This window comes from Cannabis sativa, chromosome 6, assembly GCF_029168945.1.
Source record: "Cannabis sativa cultivar Pink pepper isolate KNU-18-1 chromosome 6, ASM2916894v1, whole genome shotgun sequence".
Lineage (NCBI taxonomy): Eukaryota > Viridiplantae > Streptophyta > Magnoliopsida > Rosales > Cannabaceae > Cannabis > Cannabis sativa.
The window spans coordinates 13,426,032-13,448,524 of NC_083606.1; the positions used below are offsets into that span (position 1 = coordinate 13,426,032).

Genomic DNA, 22,493 nt, shown 5'->3' on the forward strand with positions numbered 1-22,493 from the left:
ACTACGTCAAATGTTTCCTAGAGACAGCCGCTAAGACCAAACGTCTTAGCGAGGATGCAAGGGTAATTGCACTTGCAGTCGAACATAAGGAGATGAGTCCTATGTGGTCTGATCTTTGTCTTAAGGCCATTTATACCATGAATAACTTCCTCGATAGAGCAGGTGGCTATATCAAGTTAGAAGAAGTCGTCACCCAAGCCAAGGGCTCAAAGGGTGGCAAGAAGAAGTCATAAGACTCCCAAACCCCTGCTACTGAAGCCAGGGCCGGCCCTGGGCATAGGCGGGCTAGGCCTGTGCCTAGGGCCCACCTAGTCCAGGGGCCCAAAAAAAAAATTTTGCCCTTTTAAAATTACACAATTTTTTGGCTGATTTTGAAAAATACTATTTTTTTTCTAAATAAGGGCCCAAAAAATAATTTTTACTCTATAGCCCACTACATTTCAGGGCCGGCCCTGACTGAAGCGCAGGACAATGGGAAGAAAGGAAGAACAAATGGAGGAAAGAGAGCCAACAACAGTAATAAGCCTGGAAACTCTCTTGGTGGAAAGAAGCTCAAAACCGAGGGCAGGTCCTTGTTAGAGTATGAGCCTCACTTTACCACCTATTCTATTCTCTTGGCACCAAGAGAGGAGATCTATACGACCACATAATCAACAGTGTTGTACTGCAAACCCCTTCCCTTCAAAGAGTTAGGGAAGAGGGACATGAACAAATTTTGTCACTACCATAACAATTACAGTGATAACACTAATAAATATAAGTAGTTGCGGGACGAGATAGAGTTTCTCATTAGACAAAAACATGTTGCTATTCAGTGGTATGTATGATCTAAAGCTCTAGTTGGGGGCAATGGACCTCTCTAGCATGTGCTAGTTGTTGGCAGGCTAGAGATTATGATTGGAGGCCCTCGCCTAGCTAGAAATTCAAGGAAGGCCTTAAAAACATATGCAAGATCCTTGTGACATGAACCAAGATCTAAAGTACTGGAGGTTGCAGAAATTCCTCCAAAGTCTCAACGCTACGGGTGGGACCCTATCACATTTGGAGAATTAGACTCCTATATGTCAGCTACCCTCACAATGATCACTTGGTTGTTGAGGTGCAAATAGCAAATATGATGTTGGCAAGGGTGATGGTCGACAACAGAGCATCCTCGAACATCATATTCTAGCAAGCCTTAATCATAATAGGTTTGACCTTAGAAGACCTGGAACCATGCGAACAACTTATGTATGGTTTCATCGGAGCAGACATTGCTCCATGTGGCAAAATCAAACTGCCACTCACTGTCGTTACTGCATCGTGGCCAGGTTCATAGTGGTGGATGTGAAGTCATCGTGCAACGTGATGCTTAGAAGGCCAACCCTATATGACCTTCGAGCCATCTCGTCACACTACAAGAAATATAAGTTTTAGCTACTACAAAGTTGGTAGCAAATAATCTATATTTGGTAGCTAATACTTTTTTTGCTACCAAATTTTTTGGTAGCAAATTGGTAGTTGTATCTCGGTCGCTGAAAGTTTTTTGCTACCAAATGTTTGGTAGTTGATACTATTTTTTTAGCTTCTAATTTTTTGGTAGCAAATAATATTTATTCTAGTAGCAAAATTATTAGCTTTTAATATTCAATATAATTATTTTGCTACCAAAAATTGGTAGCAAAACTAATAAATTATAATGTCCAACTATTTATTACCAGTTTTTGGTAGTAAATTATATAAAATAATTATATAATTAATAATGATATAATTAATAATGGTAATAATTTCTTTTTTCTTTATATAATGAAATATATATTATAGTACAATCTTTAAGTACAACAAACTATTTTTTAAAAAAAACAACAAATGGTTAAAATTATTAAATTTGTACATGCATCTATTCATAAATATTGAGTCACATTTTTAAGTGCACACATGAGCAAATCTAGAAGTATAGCTGCATCTCTTTGGTTGAAGCTCCTGCATTACTGAATGCGCTACAACAGACTCAACATTGCGAGAAATTCTGCTGGTTCTTCATCTTCTTTAACAATCTTAATCTTTATGCCCTTCGGGAGGCCCATTTGAATAAGCACATCGGAACCAACATGATTCCAGTCAAGCTCTTCTAGATCATCTGATCCTTTATCCACTACCTAGCTTAAGTTGACATTTGCTGCGGTCATGATCTTCCTACCCAAACATATAAAACCCTCTCCTCATTTTTGCCTACTCCTGTATTTGGAGACAAAACAGTTAGCTCTGGAATCAGATCATTCACACCAAATGTTGTCATTTTCTCTAAAGTGGGCCAACGACATATTATATAGACACAGTCATGAGTAACATGATATTTTTTTTACTGATTGAAAGATTTACTGATTTTAATATGGGAAGGTTTTAGAAATTTTAATTGTTTTATTTACTAATTTTTATTGACAATAAATTATTATACTTAAACAAACTGATACGTTATTTTCTAACTAACTAACCTATTTTAAAGCTAGATATATGGATGAATTTGAATTTGAATAACAATAAAATTGGCAGATGAAAAAAAAATAAGAATAAAAAAGAGATTATATATCATTAAAATATTTAAGATATTTATATTTAAAAATAATAAAACCCTAAATAAAACCTAAATATCTCCCCATATATAGTTCTGTCGATCTATTTTTCCTTCTGTCAATATATTTCTGCCAAAAAAAATAGAACTCATCTGAAACCTCAATATCTATATCTATATATTATTATGAAAAGTAAAGATTTTTGGATTGAAGAGCTTTGAAAAACAAGGACTGAAAGACAAAAAGGTATAATGTATATTTATATGTTTAGATTAGATATAGTAATGTATGTATGATATGTGTGGATACTGATTGAAATTTATGATGAATAACATAAATTTCTTTATAATAGGTGTGTGAGGCCATTTTTGAAGGAAAATTTCCAAATCAAGGCAATTGGAGGACTTGATCACAATAAGGTATGTTGTTTGTTTATTTAAATGTTTTGATAAATGGATACTGTTTTTTTTTTTTTTTGATACTGTGTAGACTATATACAGATAATTTTTATCATTGACCTGTATCAGATTAGTATATCAGGATAATTTCTAATAAAAGAATAATAACTAATGGAGAGTGAAGTATGAGCCGTAATTTAGAAATCATTTAAAACAGAACAATGGTGAATTATCCTCTATCAGTTGGATGGCAATATAATGATTCAATGAACCAAGCAAAATATCAGGAAAGTTGAAAATAATGAACGTACCAAAGCTGTAACCCGCATATCAAGTCCAATTCTTTCAAGTGCTTTGGTCAGCTCACCCACCACATCTTGTCCAACCTAATTACCGTTAACACCACAAAAAAAAGAAGAAAACTTAAATACATATCTTAGTAACATAATATACAGATACTTGACACAGATTTGTTTTATCAAGTTTTCTTTGTTCTTTTCTAATGTGAAAATTCTTTTGAAGTCTCCCAGTTTGGCAAAATTATTGAACATAACTAGTCTAGGAACTATGATTGATGACCGCAACAAGAAAATGTTAATAACAAAAAAAGACAGTAAGAAAAGAGTCAGGGAAAGTTAGCTCACCGTGTCTTCAATGCTGAAGCCTTTAGTCCACTCTTCTAGAATAATGAGAAAACATTATATTCAACTTATGCAGACTCTCACTCCCCAACCCATCTCTCTTTCTCTCTCTCATCATATTCATTTTATTTTAAACTGAATCCATCCATGTCCATTGTTAAGCAAAGATTAAACATAAAATACTTGAATCATATATCACACCATAATTATTGTAACCACCTAATCAACAGCATACCTTGGTTTAAACGTAGCTTGTAAGAAATGGTTAATAGATTCATCTTCCAATTCTTCAGGTACAGATGGAATAGGTTTACTCACAACCTTCTTTGCCGAGGGCATTGGAACCCAAGGTTTGCTAGGTTTGAAATATTTCAATAACTGATTTAATAAGAAGTAATTGGTAAGAACAGCATGTAACCAATATAAGACCACAAGAAAAACTAGACTAACATTTTTCTTATAATTTAATTTCAGGACAAACACATAATTAAATATATTTATAATCAAACACATATAAACATTTTTTATGGCATTGTCACAGTAATAAAAAACAGATTTGCATTAATGCAGTCATATATATGTAATATCAAAAATAACTAAAAGAGAGGGATATGGTCTATAAATAATATTATAAATTTTAACATATTCTCACCTTGTTTAGGGAAAAGCCTACTTTTGGTGATTACTATCAAGAATCTTAGAAATAAAAAAAGAACTCTCTTGGTAAAATTGGTGTATCCCTAAAAAAAACTAGTCACCAAACCTAAAACATACATTGGCATACTATATATATATGTTTATATGAAATTTTAATATTGCAATATAACAGAAATATATTCCTTTCTAAATATTATTATGAACAAAACCACTGTTCACTCACTCTAGGTTCCATAAAACTCCACTCAATACAGATATTTCCATTAGAAATCCAGCATTGAGAACCAACAAGCAGTAACTAGCAGATACCACTTTCTAATTTTAAGATTCGAAAATGGATAACTCGTTCTCATAATAAATTCACCTCTAAACCAAAACAGTGAAACCAGAAAACCAAATTTCAATATCATTTGCAACAACAACAACGAATTTGGACCAGCATTTAGTGAGCCTACATTTGCAACCGTTCTAGGTTCTTGCACAACTTCATATCAACCAGCAGAACCATTGCTTCAACTCCCCAAATTTTAAATTAAAACCTTACATATCCATTCAGAAACCTCAAAATAAAAGTTCTAACCTTTTTCCTCATTACAATACTTTCTAGAAAACTACACATTACAGATTAACAAATAGAAATGAACGATTTTAGTTCCACATATAACATGGTCATATCTCACAAAGTAAAACCTCAATTTGTACTAAAAGCTGGCTCTGTTACTCTACTGAGAAATGACATAATTATTTACCATTATGCAATATGTTAACTATGTAACCTATACTAAGAATTTTCACCATCATTAACTTCTTAGCTAATCTCTGCAAATTCCAAATGCAACTCAAACTAGCTCACAGAAAACTCAAAGAGTTACCCCAAAAGCACACACTGATGAAAAAAAAAAGAGGAAGAAGCAGTACCTGTAAATAGTTTATAAGCATTAGGCAGTTCCCTCTTTTGTGAAGCATAAAACATTGAAAAAAGTTGAAATAAAATAATAATAATTATCTTTATTCAAAGACAAACCTCTCAGTAATGACATCCAACTGAGTCTGGGTACTGTAAAGCAATCACTTCCTCTACAAATAGCAGCCAGGAGCACAAACTCTCTAATTTCTTTGCAACCCCCTAATATCTAACAGACTGCAAAAAGAGAAAATAATGTCATAAGATAACACTGCTACAAGAGTCCAAACAATTCAATTATTCAAGGCCCAAGTGCAGCCATGAAATGCACTAGAGCAAAACTTCAAAGACAAATGAGTCAATTTATATTGGCAGACATTATCCTATTAATTCATATTGAGAGAAAGTTCCCAAGTAAACCACGTGTGTTTGAACTAGGTCCAAAAAATAATTCTACAGAATATCAAAAAAAAAAAAAAAAACCTTTTCGAATCCAATCATGGGATGCATGCCATAAGACCCATATACAAGCATAATCCAAATTACATAATAGAGAACTACAGATCTCATAACTTCCAGAAAAAATAATAATTATAATAAGTACAGAACAACTGTATAGATAAACTATGAACGATTTAAGTCAACAAAAATTCAGAAGAAAACAGAGTCAAGAAAAGCTTCAATTAACTCACATTCGGAGAAAGTACAGTTGCCACTATGAAAAACCCATATGGAAGATTACTTTAGAAACCAAAATAGATCAATGAAAGCCATTTCAATATACCAAACTATGTAAAACCCATGAAACCTAAACTCAACACTATAAATTTTAAAAATACAACGAAATTCAAATTTTTCTGAATTTCCCACTAAAATGCCTCGCTCAAACATCGAGAAAACAAAAATAGGAAAGTCGCAACACACTTTTAAAGAGACTTTATCTAAAAAGAAGCTCAAAAGCAAGTTATAGTGGACTGAAAAAACAATGCAGATCCATGGATCAAAAGGTGAAAAAGCAAAATTCACCTGAAACTTTATATGTATATACAAAGAAAAAAAAAGGAGTAAAGACAGTGTGGTGGAAGTGAATCAACAGTGAACCAGAAAACAATGGTGAGCTAAAGGCTAACCTCTTGAAACCGTTGATCTACTTATAAAGTCAACATCTCATTCTCCAACTTTCTTTCTTGAACAAAATTCAAACTTTGAGGATCAGAATTTGATTTGATGTGATTCAAAGCTAGCTGAGGAAATAAACTGTCAGGAAGTATATATACCAGCAGAGTTATCTAAGCTAAAAGAGCTAACGATCTTGTCGTTAAGCACTAATAAGTTAAGTGGTGAAATTCCAGAAGGAATCGGTGAGTTCCCAAACCTGGACACTTTGATTATATGGAATAATTCCTTAACTGGGAAAATCCCACAAAAGCTCGGTTTAAGCGCTAAGCTAACGAAGGTCGATTTATCCACCAACTCACTCGAGGGACCAATACCACCAAACATCTGCAATGGTAACAAGCTAGTCAAACTCATCCTCTTTGTCAGCAGCAACAGCAACAGCAGGTGCAAACTATAGTACAATACACCTTTGCAGGAAATTTCTTGTCTTCTCACACCTTTTTTTTTTTTGCTGAATTTACATTATTTTAATGTGTGTCTCGAACAAGAAGCCAACACAGCAAACAAATCAATGTATAGATAGGCTGAAGCAATAGATAAATTATTTAAAGACAAAACAAAAGACATCAAACCCATATATAGATGAGCGGATAGAACTTGAAGGCAGCGTCATTGTCGTTTGCAAGGAAGGAGCTATCGTCGTCGACTGTGAGTAGGGGAGAAGCTGCGCCATCATCGTCTGCGAGTGGGGGAGTTGGAGTCGTCTTCTGCGAGTCGTCTGTTGTCGTCGACTCTTCTCGGCTTGGTCAGAGATGAGCGGATAGATTTCTCACGTAGAGAACTCGATTGACCTCCGGTGGAAGCCTGGTGTTACCTTTGCGGAGACTGATTGTTGTCATTTTGGGGATTTAGGGTTTTGGTGTTTGGAGAACGAGAAAGTAAGAGAGAAAAAGTAAAGTTGCAGAGAAAGCTCTCGTTTGGGGATTTCCCCTGTTAAAATAAATAAATAATATAATTTCTTTTTTTTTTCTATTTGAATTAGAATTAATTTTTTTTTGTCCAAAAATAAATAAATAATGAAATTTTATTGCAAGCAATTAAAATAAGATAATGGATAATTATATAAATTACTATTTTTTTTTTGTAAAAAGTTTAGAGTTTTATATTTTAAAGATTTTTTTTTATAATTTTATGATTTTTTTATAGAAAAAATACGAAAATTACATAAAAGTAGAAAATAATATCCAAATAATATCAAAACAACAACAATATAATTTTTTCAATTTATATTTTTAAAAAGACTTAAGTTTTTTTAATTTTTTTTCCAATTTATATTTTTAAAATATTTATTTATATATTTTTGAAAAATAATTCTAGTGAAAATTCTTTTTTTTTATTAATTAAAAATTAAAAAGTGTTAGTAGTTAATATTTGAATAAAAAAAATATAATTTTTTTTATAATATAATTACTTTTAAAATAATATTCAGTAATATTATTTTTTTATTGTTTTTTTTTTAATTTGGTCATATTGTTTCTTTGGATTTTTTTTTCTAGTGTAACACATCATCCTCACACCTCTGAAAAGGAATAAACAAGCTATGGATAAGAGTTGGATTTCTAATAACAATAGATTGTCTGCCAAGTACAATAAGGGATTGCAAAAATTCATTAGATTATCAAGTAGTCATCTGAATGAGGAGAATAAGATTCGGTGCCCATGTGTTATGTGTATGAATTTATACTTTCATGACTTACAGACAATTGAGCGTCATATCTACATAAAAGGGTTTTATACTCGATATGTTAATTGGGTACATCACGGGGAAGATATTTTAGAAGAAAGTGATCATGATAATGATGATGCTACTGATGTCGAAGATTTCAGTGATATTGGCGATAATAATAATGACATTGACCATGATGACAATGATGATATGATCCCAGCAATTGAAGACTTGGCTCAAGAAGTTCCTACACATAATGCTTCTGAGAATTTTGAGGATTCAAGTCATAAGGAGAAATGGAAAAACTTCCATAACTTATTTGATGAAGTAGAAAAAGAATTGTATCCTGGATGTACAAAGTTTTCAAGTTTGACTTTCATGGTTAAGCTAATGCATATAAAAGTATTGACTAGCTTGAGTATTAAAGGCTTCGACATGATTCTTGAGCTTCTTAAGGATGCATTTCCTGATGATAACAAAATCCCAAATTCTTATTATGAGGTTAAGAAAATATTGAGTGGTCTTGGTTTAGAGTGCGAAACAATAGATGTATGTAAGGATGATTGTTGTTTGTACTGGAAAAACAATAAAGATGCTACAAATTGTCCTATATGTGGTCATGAAAGATATGAGTACCAAGGAACTAAAGGAAAAAAAATACCACATAAAAAGATGCATTATTTTCCAATAACTCCCCGTTTACAACGACTTTTTATGTCAAGACACACCGCAGCAGATATGAGGTGGCACAAAGAAAAACGTGTGGATACTGAAGGTGTACTTAGACATTCGGCAGATGCAGAGGCTTGGAAAGATTTCGATAAGCAATATCCTGATTTTGCCAAAGAGCCTCGAAACATTAGGTTGGGATTTGCAACAGATGGGTTTAATCCGTTTGGTGATTTATCAAACTCATACAGCATGTGGCCAGTAATACTAATGCCATATAATATGCCACCATGGATATGCATGAAACGAGAATCCTTAATGATGGCAAGACTTATTCCTGGACGTCGTGCTCCAGGTAAGGACATAGATGTCTATTTACAACCCTTAATTGAAGAACTAAAAGAATTATGGGAGAAAGGAGTAAGAACTTTTGATGTTGTTGATAAAACATATTTTACAATGCGTGCACGTGTTATGGACAATTAATGATTTCCCCGCATATGGTACCGTGTCCGCTATAGCACTCAAGGGTATAAGGCATGTCCAGTTTGTGAGGATGACACATCTTCATTTCGAGTTAGGGGTAAGATCTCTTACATGGGACATCGTCGATATTTGTGTGCTGAACATCAGTGGCGCAATGATAAGGAATACGATGGTACAATTGAAACACGAAATCCCCCTCAAGAGTTAACAAGTGATGAAATTTTAACTAAATTAGATGGTATGTGGAAATGTAGGCCGGTAAAAATGTTGATATTGTAAAAGATGATCGAATCGATGAAGAATGCGAGCTATCAAAATAAAACAAATTGGAGGCGTAAAAGTATTTTGTGGGAGTTAGCATACTGGCCCAAACTTAAACTAAGGCATAATTTGGATGTGATGCATATTGAGAAAAATATATGTGACAGTGTGGTTGGAACAATGTTTAGCATCGACGGCAAGTGTAAGGATACCGATAAGGCACGACTTGACTTACAAGATTTGAAAATTCGTAAGCAATTGCAAATGAAGAAACGGGGGAACAAGTGGGTGAAACCTACGGCTTGTTATACATTATCGATGAAGGAACGACAAACTATTTGTAAGTTCTTGGAGTCTGTTAAATTTCCAGATGGATATGCAGCAAACTTGTCTCGAAATATAATTATGAAAGATGGGAAGATTACTGGTTTAAAAAGTCACGATTGTCATATATTATTACAGATATTGCTACCTATTTGTGTAAAGCCATACTTGAAAAAAAAAGTGATGAGTGTAATTGCTGAATTATCCTTATTTTTTCAAAAACTATGTGCGAAGACATTGTATGTGAAAGACTTAAATGATTTGGAAGAAGGCATCGTGTTCACACTTTGTAAGATGGAAAGTATTTTCCCCCCTGCCTTTTTCGATGTGATGATTCATCTAGCGGTCCACTTGCCAAAGGAAGCCAAGTTAGGTGGTCCTGTCCAAATGCGATGGATGTATTTAATTGAAAGGTAACAAAATTTTTGTTACCTTAACAAATAATGAATTTTAAAAATATGCACTAATGTATATATTAATTATATAACCTTTTTATAGGGAAATGGGTCATTTGAAAAAATATGTAAAGAACAAAGCTCGGCCTGAAGGTTCCATTGCTAAAGGATATATAATTAGTGAGGCATTAAATTTTTGTTCTATGTATCTTCATGGGATAGAAACTCGTTTCAATCGTCCAGATCGAAATCCAGATGATGTCGGAGTAAGAAGAGAATCAACATTATCCATATTCAACTTACCAACTAGACCATTTGGGAAACAATCATCAATCAGAATAAGTGAAGATGAACGAAATATGGTTCATTGGTACATTCTGAATAATTGTCCTGAATTGGAGCCATATTTGGAGTAAGTTTTCTTTAATTCATCTTAAATATATCCTAAAAAATTTATGTTGTCGTAAATAAAATAATTCTTATCTGAGAGTTACTTACTTTGAATCAGAGAACACAGATTGTTTTTACAATCTAAAGGTGTTTTGGATATTGACGAATCACAGAAAAAAAAATTTCCATCTTGGTTTGAAAATAAAGTAAGTTCGTAAATTTGTATATCTTTCAAATGGAATATGCATATTTATTCTCATTTTAACTATACAAATTATTATCTCAGGTTAAAAGAATGAATGAATGCTCATATTCTACAGCCCAAGATGATTTATATGCCATTGCAATTCAGCCTAATTTTTTAATTTGCAAGTATACTGGTTGTATGGTTAATGGTGTTAGATATCACACAAAAACTCGAGATGAAAAACGAGTCACTCAAAATTATGGAATTCGAGTTGAGGCAGAATATAATGGGAACCTTTGTGATTTTTATGGTGTCATCGATGAAATATGGGAAGTACATTACATCTATTTCAATAAGGTGATATTGTTCAAATGTTCTTGGTATAACACCAGTGAGAGTCCACGTAGAATCTATACGGAATATCATATGACTAGTATAAATATTAGCTCATATTGGTTTGAAGACGACCCGTTTCTTCTTGCAAATCAAGTTAATCCAGTATTCTATTTAGATGACATTAAAAAAGGAGAAAATTGGAAAGTGGTGCAAAAGGTAAACCATCGTCATATTTGGGAAATACCATCAGAGCCTGAAGTTGATGATGGAGAACGAGTTGTCCAGAATCGTGAAGCATATCAAGAAGATTCCTCAAACAACATTAATCTCACATTGGATTCTTCAAACAACATGGATGACGTTCTTATTCGAAAAGATATTGATGAAGTTGAAACTGATGAGTTATTGATTGACTCCCCAAAAGATCAAAATAATCAAGTTCAACACGAATTAAACATTGATGATATTGATGAAGAAGCACTACTTAGTGGTTCGCATTCGAAACCGATCGTGATGAAAGTGATTAATATAAAGGGTGTGTAAATAACTTTATTTTGTTAATGGGATAATTTAATATTAGCTACTAATAATTTATCATTTCAGATTTTATTATGTCAAGTAGTACGAGAAAAGGTAGTTCAAAACGGGGACGCACTGATACTTCAGATCAACCCTTGAGTAGTACGAGAAGATTTAGCTCTAAACGGGCACACAATGATACTCAATCACCATCAGATTCACCGCAATCCTTGACACCTTCTACTGATGACCCTTCAACAGTTCCATTACATGATGAACAACGTCAATCTTCAAAAGGTACAAAATTTTATCATCACTCTTATTTTGGAAAAAAATACATTTATAAATACTTATTAATTATATATTTTTCTTACAAAAAATAGAAATACAAAAGAACGTACGTGGTCCTACTCGTGGGGATCGCTTAAGCCGTGAACTGAAGAATGACAAAATAACTAATTTAACTATTACCTATAATAAGGGCGAGCTTCGAGTTTATGGTGATAACGCTTCTGATTTCACAACTAATGTTGGCGTAAATGTACGCTATCATGCTCCATTGCAATATAGTGGTTGGAGCAAAGTTCCACCTGCAGAAAAAAAAAGCTGTATATGCTCGTATACAGGTACATTTATTAATATATTCATTTTTCAATATTTTTTTTAATTAGGTAATTTTATATTTATTTATTCAAAACTTATGCAGGATGTATTCAAATTGGACTTTGCAAAAGATCCATATCTTGAGGTAATTTGTGATGAATATTGCAAAAATGCATACAGCAATCATCGTCATAATTGTCACCGACATTATAAAAAAATGATCGAGGAAGGAAAAAATCCATTAGAGCATCGACCTACGGGTTTGGTGATAAAAGAAGCTGACTGGAAATGGATGTGCACTGCATGTTTCTCCAGCGAAGAGTGGAAGGTATCATAATGTCTATTTCATCATATAAATTTTTAATTTTCTTAAAAAATTATTAATGTCAATTACTTTTTTTTTGCAGAAAAAGTCTGTGGCTGGCTCAAAAAATAGATCAAAAGTAAAATTTATGCATAGGGGTGGAAGTAAATCATTTACTCAACACTTACATGAGACGGTAAAAATAATTTATTATTACTAATTAATTTTAAATTACTATGTATAAGTTTTAAAATTTTTTCACTTAATTATTTCAGAAGTCTACACCGGTAATGGATGTAGATGAAGGACAATCAAAGTCTATTAAAGCTGGAGAGATTGAAACATTCAAAAAAACTCACTACACAGAAAAAAATGGATGGATCAACCAAATTGCTGAGGAAAAATATGTATGCAACACATTCACTATAGGTTAATAACATTTTCTCCACTATTTACATTTTATATAAATATATTACACAATTTTTTTTATCTTTGTAGAAAGAGATGATTGAGTTACGTGAAGATCAACTTAATCAACTCGAAGCTGGTACATTAATAATGGTAGACGATGCTGCTATTTATAGACAAGTTTTAGGTGATGCTAAGTATGGGTGGCTAAGAGGGACTGGACCTGTAATAGGAAAAAAATTATCAATAGAGTTGTCATCTAAATCCAAGGAGCTTCAAGAACAACGCATTGAAAAATTAGAAAAAATCATCAAAGATTTTACCAGTGAAAAAGATGGTGTTTTTTAAAAATATATTCAAGAAAAAGTGGACAAGCGAGTTGAATCATTGGAAAGAAAATTCTTGGAAGGACATAAATTTCAATCATCATCAAATAAAGAGACAAATCCACCACAACAGTGGCCAACTCCACCAACAATGGTTTTTTCTTTTTTTTTTATTTAAAATAATATTGATTTTACTACTATTATAACTAATTCTTCTATGCTGTTTGTAGGATAAAACTTATAGATTAACTTTAGGAGACGGTGATGTAGTTGCTATTGGTGAAATTTTTCCGGGAAAACAAGTTCATGGGAAAGATTTGAAAAAAGGCAATGTACGAGTATGCATAATTGAATGTTTGAATGAAAATGCTCGTCTTCCTGTCCATGTTCGTGATGATTTAATCTTCGTAAAAGATGCGAGCCAAAGCTTTGTTGCATGGCCTAACACTTAATCATCTTTGGTGATTCTGAGGTAAAAGAAAATAGTTTGATTTGTATTTAGCCTTTCTATTATAATTATTTATTGTTTAATAATATTTTAGGCATTAAAAACTATGGAGAAAAATGAACATTTATCTCCACACATGCCAACTCAGAAAGCTTCAACAAGTTCGATGAATGTGAAAGACTCTCCTGTTCCATTTGTTATGCCCAAAATCATCCCAAGGAGCGTCAAAGCTATATTGTTAAGTGTTCAATATCGCAAAAGTAGAGAAGAGTATCGTATTGAAATGGATCCAAATATTTTTGGGTCTGATCAAGATTTGTATATTGAACCTAAAGATATAGTTCATCTTGGCACAAATGTTGAGATTGGAGCTGAGTGTATCGCATTTTATATAAGGTAAGAGATTTTTTTATCATATTTTTTAATCGCACACTTAATAACATTATTTAATTTGGTATTGTTATAATGTTTAGGATCTTACATGAAAGGTTAAAAAATTCAAAAAGAGAGAAGTATTTTCGTTTTATTCATCCAAGTTGGGCTTCTATAGTGGGATCCTATTTGCAGCAAAATGTAGAATCAATAGCAGATCGATTAGCAAGCGCAGGGGAGATGCAACTTTCATTGATCCCTATTAATTTAGGGTAAGATTAACTTAAATTATTATTTTAGCTATATAGTAATATATTTATATATTAAAATTTTTTCTTCCATCACTAGTTATCATTGGGTGCTAATAATAATTGATCCATCTCGTGAGATGTGTTTCTGGCTCAATCCAACTGGAGAACTACCAAGTGATACCATTAAGAATTTTATCGCAATGTAAGTGAATAATATTTATCATTAGTATAATAAGCATCAAATTAAAATTTATATGTAATAGTGTTGATGTTAATTTGTTTATTATTTAGGATTTTTGACTATTACAATGCTTCAAAAAAGAAAACTCCAAGAGCAGCTGGTATTATATGGAAAATTATAAAAGTGAGTAGTCTTTATCTCTCAAAGTATATAATAAATTTTTGTATTTCACAAATATTTAATGATTTTACAACAAAATATTACTTTTAATTATTTATTTTAAGAGATTCTTACACATCTATATAAATGTGCAGTGTCCTCGACAACCCAAACACTTTGAATGTGGATATTATGTTATGAAATACATGCGGGATTTATGCATGGATTCAAGACCTCTCAATTGGTTAAATACTAATGTATATGAAATATACATCTTTTTCAATATATATATATAAATAATATTTAAGTTCACTAATATTTATTAATATTTTTTTTTTCAGTGCAACAATAGAATGGAGAATTATTACACAAATGAAGAAATTGATGAAATTCGAATAGAGTGGGTCGATGCATTCATAGAATTGATTTAATATTTTATTATGTTTTTATTCATTTTTATTGAACAAATGAATCATACTATATTCATTAATTATTTAATTTATACATTATCATTTTATTTTATTTGTTTATATTAATATTTTAGTTTATCTTTTTTCTCTTCTAAATTATTTTTCAACACTCTTTAGAAGTTTCAATAAAGCAACGATATAAGTTTTTATTTTGTGAGAAAATTATAATTCTACTCTTTAAAATTTTTTATTTTTAAAATAATATTTAGTAATACTGTTTGTATTAGGTGCGAACCTAATTATAATTAATTTTAATTTTTTTAAAAAATACATGCAAATTGTATATATTTACCAAATTAATAATTTAGGTAATAAATGCAATAAAGAATAAAAAAAATAATAATTTCACTAAAATTAATAAAAAAATTACATAAATAATTTACGTTCATTGGAGAAACATTAAAAATAATATTTATATTTTAGTAAAAAAATCAATTATTTACTGTATTTTCTAATATTTAGTATAACAATTTTATAAATAATAATTATATTTTTACTCTAATAAATGAATTAGTAGGTAACAAAATATTATATTTTATTAAATATAAAATACAAAAGTGGTAAATAATATTTTTATACAAGAAAAAATAATTGCTGAGTATTGATTGCGAGAAGAAATATGTTTCTACTAAAAAATGCATATGGTAGCAAAAATTAGTAGCTGAAAATATTATTTTCCTACTAAACACAATTGGTAGTAAAATTGGTAGCAAAAAATACAAAGATCTTTTGCTATTAAGAAATATGGTAGTTAAATTGGTAGCTAAATACAAAAATTTTGCTACCAAAATTTATTGGTAGCTAAAAATCACAATTGCCTACTAAATAATTTGGCAGTAGAAATATTTGGTCTTATTTGTTTGGTATTTGCTACTAAAAAATTTTGCTACTAAAATTTGGTAGCAATAAGCTACATTTTGCTACCAATAAAATTTGGTAGCTAAAAGCATGGTAGCTAAAAGATATTTTTCTTGTAGTGTCAATCTACCAATTTTCCCTCAAGTTCCCAATGGGTGCTGGTAATAATTGTCTCCTTGCCTGTAACACCCTATTTTCTTAGGAACCACCCAAGCCCTAGACTCACATGTTCTCAGCCTTTGCATTTTCTTTACCTACACATGTAAATAATATCTGTGAGTCAACAGACTCAGTGAGAAAAGCATATAACATATAAAATATTATCGCCTTGTATTTAGGCACCCATACACCTATTTACAATGCTTAACAGATGTACAACCTCTGTACTACATGGACTAGATATTCATCCTGTAATAATGTGGGTAGGGGAGACCATTAGACCAAGTGAAGTGAGTTCCAATGCACGCCAAGTCAAACCCACCTGAGACGCTACAAAAGTCTTGCAAGTCTCTGCAATCTGTCAGATAACCACCATATTTATCATCTTGACTAAGCATCATGTTGAGATCACCTAAAAGGACCCATAGGAAATTCAACCCTGAGACCTCCAAAGACAATTATTTTTCCAAAATCAACCCTATCACTCATATCAGCTAGACCATACACAAAGAACCTAGACTAATGCAAACTATTTAGAGTATTATGAACCATCACACAAACAAAGAAGACGAGATTACCTGTACATTCACACCCACCTTCAAAGAAAGATAGATGCCACCTGTAAAGCCAACAACTCCAACCACTAAAGTGACCATAAACCCCAAACTACATTAAACTTCATTCATATGCCTAGAATCCAATTTTATTTTCCTAAGAAATAGGAGATCTAGATAAGTCCACATCAATTCCAAGAAAGAATAATCATGAGGATTTAGGGAGCAAAAGAAGGAAAATTTAAAAGACAGGAGCCACCCGCAAGCCCTAGAAAATTCGACAGTCAAGATGACCAAAGCTGAAAGGGAAATATAGTCGAGCAATAAATGCTTCACCAATGGAAGAAGGGGAAAACACCTAAGACACCAGAATAGGTCTAACGAGAACAAAGATAAAATCACTATAATAAAACTTTGACGGAACAGACAAAGATAACACCATACAAAATACCAGAACCAAGCGGCAACTAAAAACACAGCCACCATCCAAAGGGCTCGATTCCAAACCCTAAAACATCAGTGAAGGTCATTGGAGCGAAGAGGCCAGGAGGGAGAACCCCAAAACTAGATTTAAGAGAATGAAAGATAAAGCAGAGAAAAATTCTTAGGAGAAAAGGACCTGTTGAGGAAGCTCATTAGGAACCACCTTCAAATCGGACAAGGCGATTTTGAAATCGTCTGTACGAGGAGCATTTTATTTCTTTTTATAAAATTCCCAAACAATAATTGAAAATACTTTTTAAAAGTTTTGATATCATAAGAAGTTTATCCCTTTCTGATCTATTATTTTTTTGGATGATATTAACAATTAATGATTTTTGGCCCTAGACCTGTTCATAAAGCATTTTCCTCTGAAAATAGTTGAGATTTTTCCCTTGAATTTTTTTTTACAAAGAAATTGCAATTAGTTTGCTCATTTTTGCATAATTGTTGAGAAGGCTTCACCCCAAACAAGTTATTTGGTCCTTTTTCCTTCTAAGTGATTTGAAAAATACTACAACGTTTGTGCTTTGTTGGTCGGAAGAATTGTGGTTATCATCTCTGGTAGGATTTTGTTGGCGTCTCAATTATAATTCAGGGTTTTCTAATCCCATTTAATGGAGGCTCGAGCTATTCTTATGGCAGTTTAATAGTGTATTACAGTTTGTTGTCTATTAATATAATTGAATTTAATTGTATGATGGTGATTGATAAAGTCCTAAAAAATATCAAGATTTATTTCCTTTATGTGATGTTATTAATGGTATTTAAAGTTCCTTTTTTTCCTATTTTTGTCACTTGTCTGGTTCGTGAGACTAATGTTTTGGCATATTTATTGGTTCTAGATTTTAAGCTTGTGTGACTTATTTGTGGAATAGTCATATCCTAATTGTATTTCTCCTCCAAGTAACTAAATAATTAAATAGAAATTTGAATTTATAATATACATATAAATAGTAATTTGGAAAAGCCTTTAAGTACTAAAATAAATTTATATATTTATAACAAAAACAAATTGACAAATCTAGTAGTATTATACAAATTAATAAATTTTTAAAATTGAAAAATATTAATTAGGAGTCAAATACATGGTTTACTTTTTATTTTATTTTATATATATATATATAAACATTGCACTTATAATTAGAATATAAAAAATACTATAAGTATATATGCTCAAAATAATAATAATAATAATAATAATAATAATAATAATAATAATACAACTCCAATATGTATGAATAAATCTTTTTTTTACTTAAATATTTTTTAGTTTAATTATATTATTAATTAACTTTAACTAAATACTAATTAAGTAAATATACGTGACATGTTTTTTTTTTACTTAATTCTTTTTATTTAAATTAGAATTTATTATTTTAATAAACAGTACCAAATCATTTGGTGTAATATTTTAGTAAATATATTATTATTCATAGTTTATTATTTGGCACAAAACAAATTGTTGCTTATCATTCTAATTAGTAGTTATTTTACGTAATTTTTTCAATGATATTAAAAGTAATTATTTTACATGTATTTTTATCTGTATTTGTAAATGTTATTAATTAGATTCTTTGTTTTATTAAACTATTTTTTAAAATGGTAAAAAAAATGTCTTAATTTTTTTTTTAAAAAAATAAAACTTAATAATATGATCTAACTGTGTTAAAGCATCTCTTCATGCTAAAAATTGACTTCAAGTAAGTTATATGAAAGAAAATATAAAAAATTAAGTTCATGGTGCTATTTTATGTTATTTTGGAAAATATAAAATCCAATTTTTATTTAAATAAACTGAGCATCTGATCGGTAACTTTTTCTAAAATACAAGGTCAAAATGATATTAATTTGAATGATATCTCTATCTTATATTAAATGTGGCTAAATAATAGAAAGTGTTGTTTTATTTTTTTTTTAAAAAAAATTAAACTCACTACACATATTTGTAGAGGATTGGTCCGTATTTCTCTTTTCCTTTGATTGACTCATCTATTTGGACTCTTGTTTCATCTGAAGACTTGCTAGTTGCAACAACCAATCTAAGTCCAAGGCTCAAGAATCAGCTCAACGATTTGTAATAGAATCTGTGAATTCTGTTACAACTTACTTTAGCTCGTCTTCTCTCTTTCTCACCCTATATATATTAGACTTTAAACCTGATCAATTTAGAGTTGAGACATTGATTGTACAGTGAGATTTCTAGAGACAAGTTCAGAGAGGGAACTTGTATCAAAGAGAGAAATCTATAATGGGAGCTTGAGTGAGGAAGATTATTTCTAATATGAGTGTGTAACATATTTCCACATAATGAATTGGACTTAAGGCAGTGCCTTGGAGTAGGATCAGTCACACTGACTTGGATCTGAGCTAAGTAAAATTGGTTGTGTGCTTATCTGTTTTTACTTTTCTTGCATTTATACTTTTTGATCACCAAGTGTTTGAATTGTGCTGTATTTTTCTGGTTTGTATTTTTGGATTAGATTGCTACTTGTTTTGTGTGTATTGCAGGTCATGAATGCTAACAAATTTGTATAAGAGTTGGGATACCTGCTGCATCAAAGTTACTTCCATTGGATTCAAAGATCAAGATCTCCAAGAGTCAAGAAATTTTGAAGTTCTTTCATGATCAAGAACTTGTACTTACTGGCTAGGAACAAGTTCTTATCAAGATGTCGACATCAAAATTTGAGGTGGAGAGGTTTGATAGAAAGTATGATTTCTATTTATGAAAAGCAAAGATGATGACACACGTTGAAAATCTTGACCATGAAGAAGCCTTGAAAGAAGATAACAAGATTTCTAGAAAACTAGAAAAGAAGGAAGAAGTGTTGAAGAAAGCTAAGAACACCATTATTCTTAGTTTGAGTGATCAAGTCCTAAGGAAAGTGATGAATGAGAAGACTACTCATAAAATGTGTGTTAAGCTCGAACAATTGTACATGTCTAAGACCCTTCCTAATCAAATTTATCTGAAGCAAAGGTTCTATGGGTTCAATATGGATGAATCCAAATCCATAGATGAAAACATAGATGAGATTACAAAACTTGTTTCAAATTTGGAATCCATAAGGGTAAAGATTGAGGAAGATGATCAGACAATCTTCCTGTTGAATTCTCTTCCAAGAGCCTTGATGAGAATTTGAGAGAAACATTGTCTCTAGAAGAAGTTATTGGAGTTGCATACTCCAAGGAACTAGATCTGAAAGCCAATCATAAGTTGTTCAAGAAAACTGCAGAAGGACTAAATGTAAGAGGCATATCAAAGAAAATAGATAACTCCAAAGGTGGAAAGGGAAGAGGAAAGTCAAAATCCAACTCAAGGGGTAGAAAACCTTGTTGGACCTGTAATTAAGAAGGACACTTCAGAAGAGATTGTCCTCAGAGGAAAAATAATGGATAAAAACCAAATGCTAGTCCTGATTCAGCAAATGTTTTTGATTATTTTGATAATGTTGATGTTTTAAATGTTAGCTATGACTATGCATGCACTAACTGAATAATGTTAGATTTATTCCCGACCTTAAAACAAATTTGCTTTCTCTTGGTGTATTAGATTCAAAAGGAAATTGCTACAAGGTAGAAGGTGGAGTTCTAAGAATCACCAAGGGTTCTATGGTATTTTTGATGAGATTTTATAAACCAACTTTAATATAATCAGATTTAATAATTAATAAAAGATCATAAATCATTTAATGTTGTATGGTTCACATGATTTCTTTCATTATTATATGTTTAATTTAGGAATTCTATTAACTTCAGAATATATAGTTATTCATGATTATAGTGTTTTCTACATAGTGGAAAAATAATCATGGTTATATGTTTCAAAGTTTAAGTCCCATAATTTATCAGTATACTGGATTTATACTGACATGATAATCAGCGATAAAATTTACTTACACCTTAGATAAGTGATATGTCCTTTCCAGGATATTGGCGCAAAGTATGCTAGTATCGGATGTATGGAGTATACATCGAATTGAATCGATATTGACATTAGATAGGATATCATAAAATTACTGTTATATCTTTCTAAGTCAATACCACTTAGTTGATCTTAGGTCAATAAATCTTAATCTCGAGATAGTTAGGTTCTGGCTTAAATGTATTATTTGTGTTCTTTGACTTATTCGTTAAAGTTGACCAATGGAATTAGCCTAATGCTTATATCTTGGGAGCATGGTAGTATAATTGAGTGGGAGCGCAATATGGAATTTATAACTTCTATAACTATAAGAAGTAAAACGATGATTTCTTTCGAGCTTGGCTTAACACGATAAATGATTGAGGTCTCATTTCAGTAATTATATTAGTTTACTAAATATCATTTACAATTAGCTAAGTGTTTTAAGGATAAAATACATTGAAAGGTAAAATAATAAATTTGTCCCTAGTCGATGTAGATCATCTATAAAGGATCTTTGACTATTTGGATTAAAATAATGGGTAATCAAATCGCATGTATTTTTAGTAATAGAGCGTTCTATGTAATTAAGAGTTCAATTCGAACAATTTATAGAGTTAGAATTAAAATATGACGTTTGTGAAAGAAAAGATAAGTTGTTAAATAAAATAGCAAAATTAAAACTAGTAGGGCTCATAATATGTCCGACCACTTAAGGTTTATTAAAGCCATTTTTTTTTCTTTTTTTAATTATATTTAAATTCTAAACTTAACCATAGAAGGACTCCTATAAATAAAATAAGATATCTTTTATTTTCAAAACGTACATCAGTCTCTTTTGTCAGACAATTAGAAAATAGAAAAGAACCTCTTTCTATTCGAATTCCTTCTTCCTCTTCCTCAAATTTTCGAATCCCATAGTGAATTGAGAGTATGCCTACTCATGTCAAAGCAACACCTAACATAATAAGGAAGACTATGTCTAACCAAATTGAAGGAGAGAAGATTTATATTCAGATCTTCATAATGTTCTGCTACAGACAGGAATCAAGGGCTAGAGATCTGAATGGAATGAGCTATTATTTTCCGTTGCCATCAATGTAAGGATTTCTTAATCTCTTATGTGTTTATTTCATTGTTTTAAAAATTTATATTTAGAATGTTATATTATAAATTATAATCAAATATACATGTTAGTAAATTTAAATCCTAGTAAAATAAATTATAACAGTGTCCACGTGTCACCCTTTTATTATTGGACTAATAAAAGAGTGACACGTGGACACTTAGAAGAAACGAAGAGGTACCTACGAAAATTTTAGGAGTGTGACAGAAGGTATTTTTACCACCAAAAATACGACTTAGGTACTTCTCTGCTACCTGACATAAAATTTAAGTATTTATACCGTAAATTATTATTTTTTTCAATAAAATATTGACATAAAAAAA

The 22,493-nt window shown here is 31.1% G+C and overlaps 1 protein-coding gene and 1 long non-coding RNA gene across 6 annotated transcripts; one reads left to right on the forward strand and one right to left on the reverse strand.

Annotated features, from left to right (window-relative positions):
- Nucleotides 1-1,754: 1,754 nt before the first annotated feature.
- On the reverse strand, nt 1,755-7,278 carry LOC115694709 (uncharacterized). 5 transcript variants are annotated; one of them, XR_004007446.2, is made up of 7 exons: nt 6,739-7,278; nt 6,528-6,655; nt 6,283-6,396; nt 5,273-5,389; nt 3,827-3,969; nt 3,262-3,336; nt 1,755-2,217 (listed from the first exon to the last, which is right to left on the reverse strand). It is a non-coding gene; the product is annotated as an uncharacterized LOC115694709 (long non-coding RNA). The 5 variants fall into 5 exon arrangements; XR_009688299.1 differs by adding an exon at nt 3,595-3,629 and having other exon boundaries at nt 6,528-7,278; XR_009688298.1 differs by adding an exon at nt 3,595-3,726 and having other exon boundaries at nt 6,528-7,278.
- Nucleotides 7,279-7,871: 593 nt separating this feature from the next.
- LOC133039167 (uncharacterized) lies at nt 7,872-9,152 on the forward strand. The gene has a single exon (XM_061117996.1). The coding sequence runs from the start codon at nt 7,872-7,874 to the stop codon at nt 9,150-9,152; it is 1,281 nt and encodes a 426-aa protein (XP_060973979.1).
- The last annotated feature ends 13,341 nt before the right edge of the window (nt 9,153-22,493 follow it).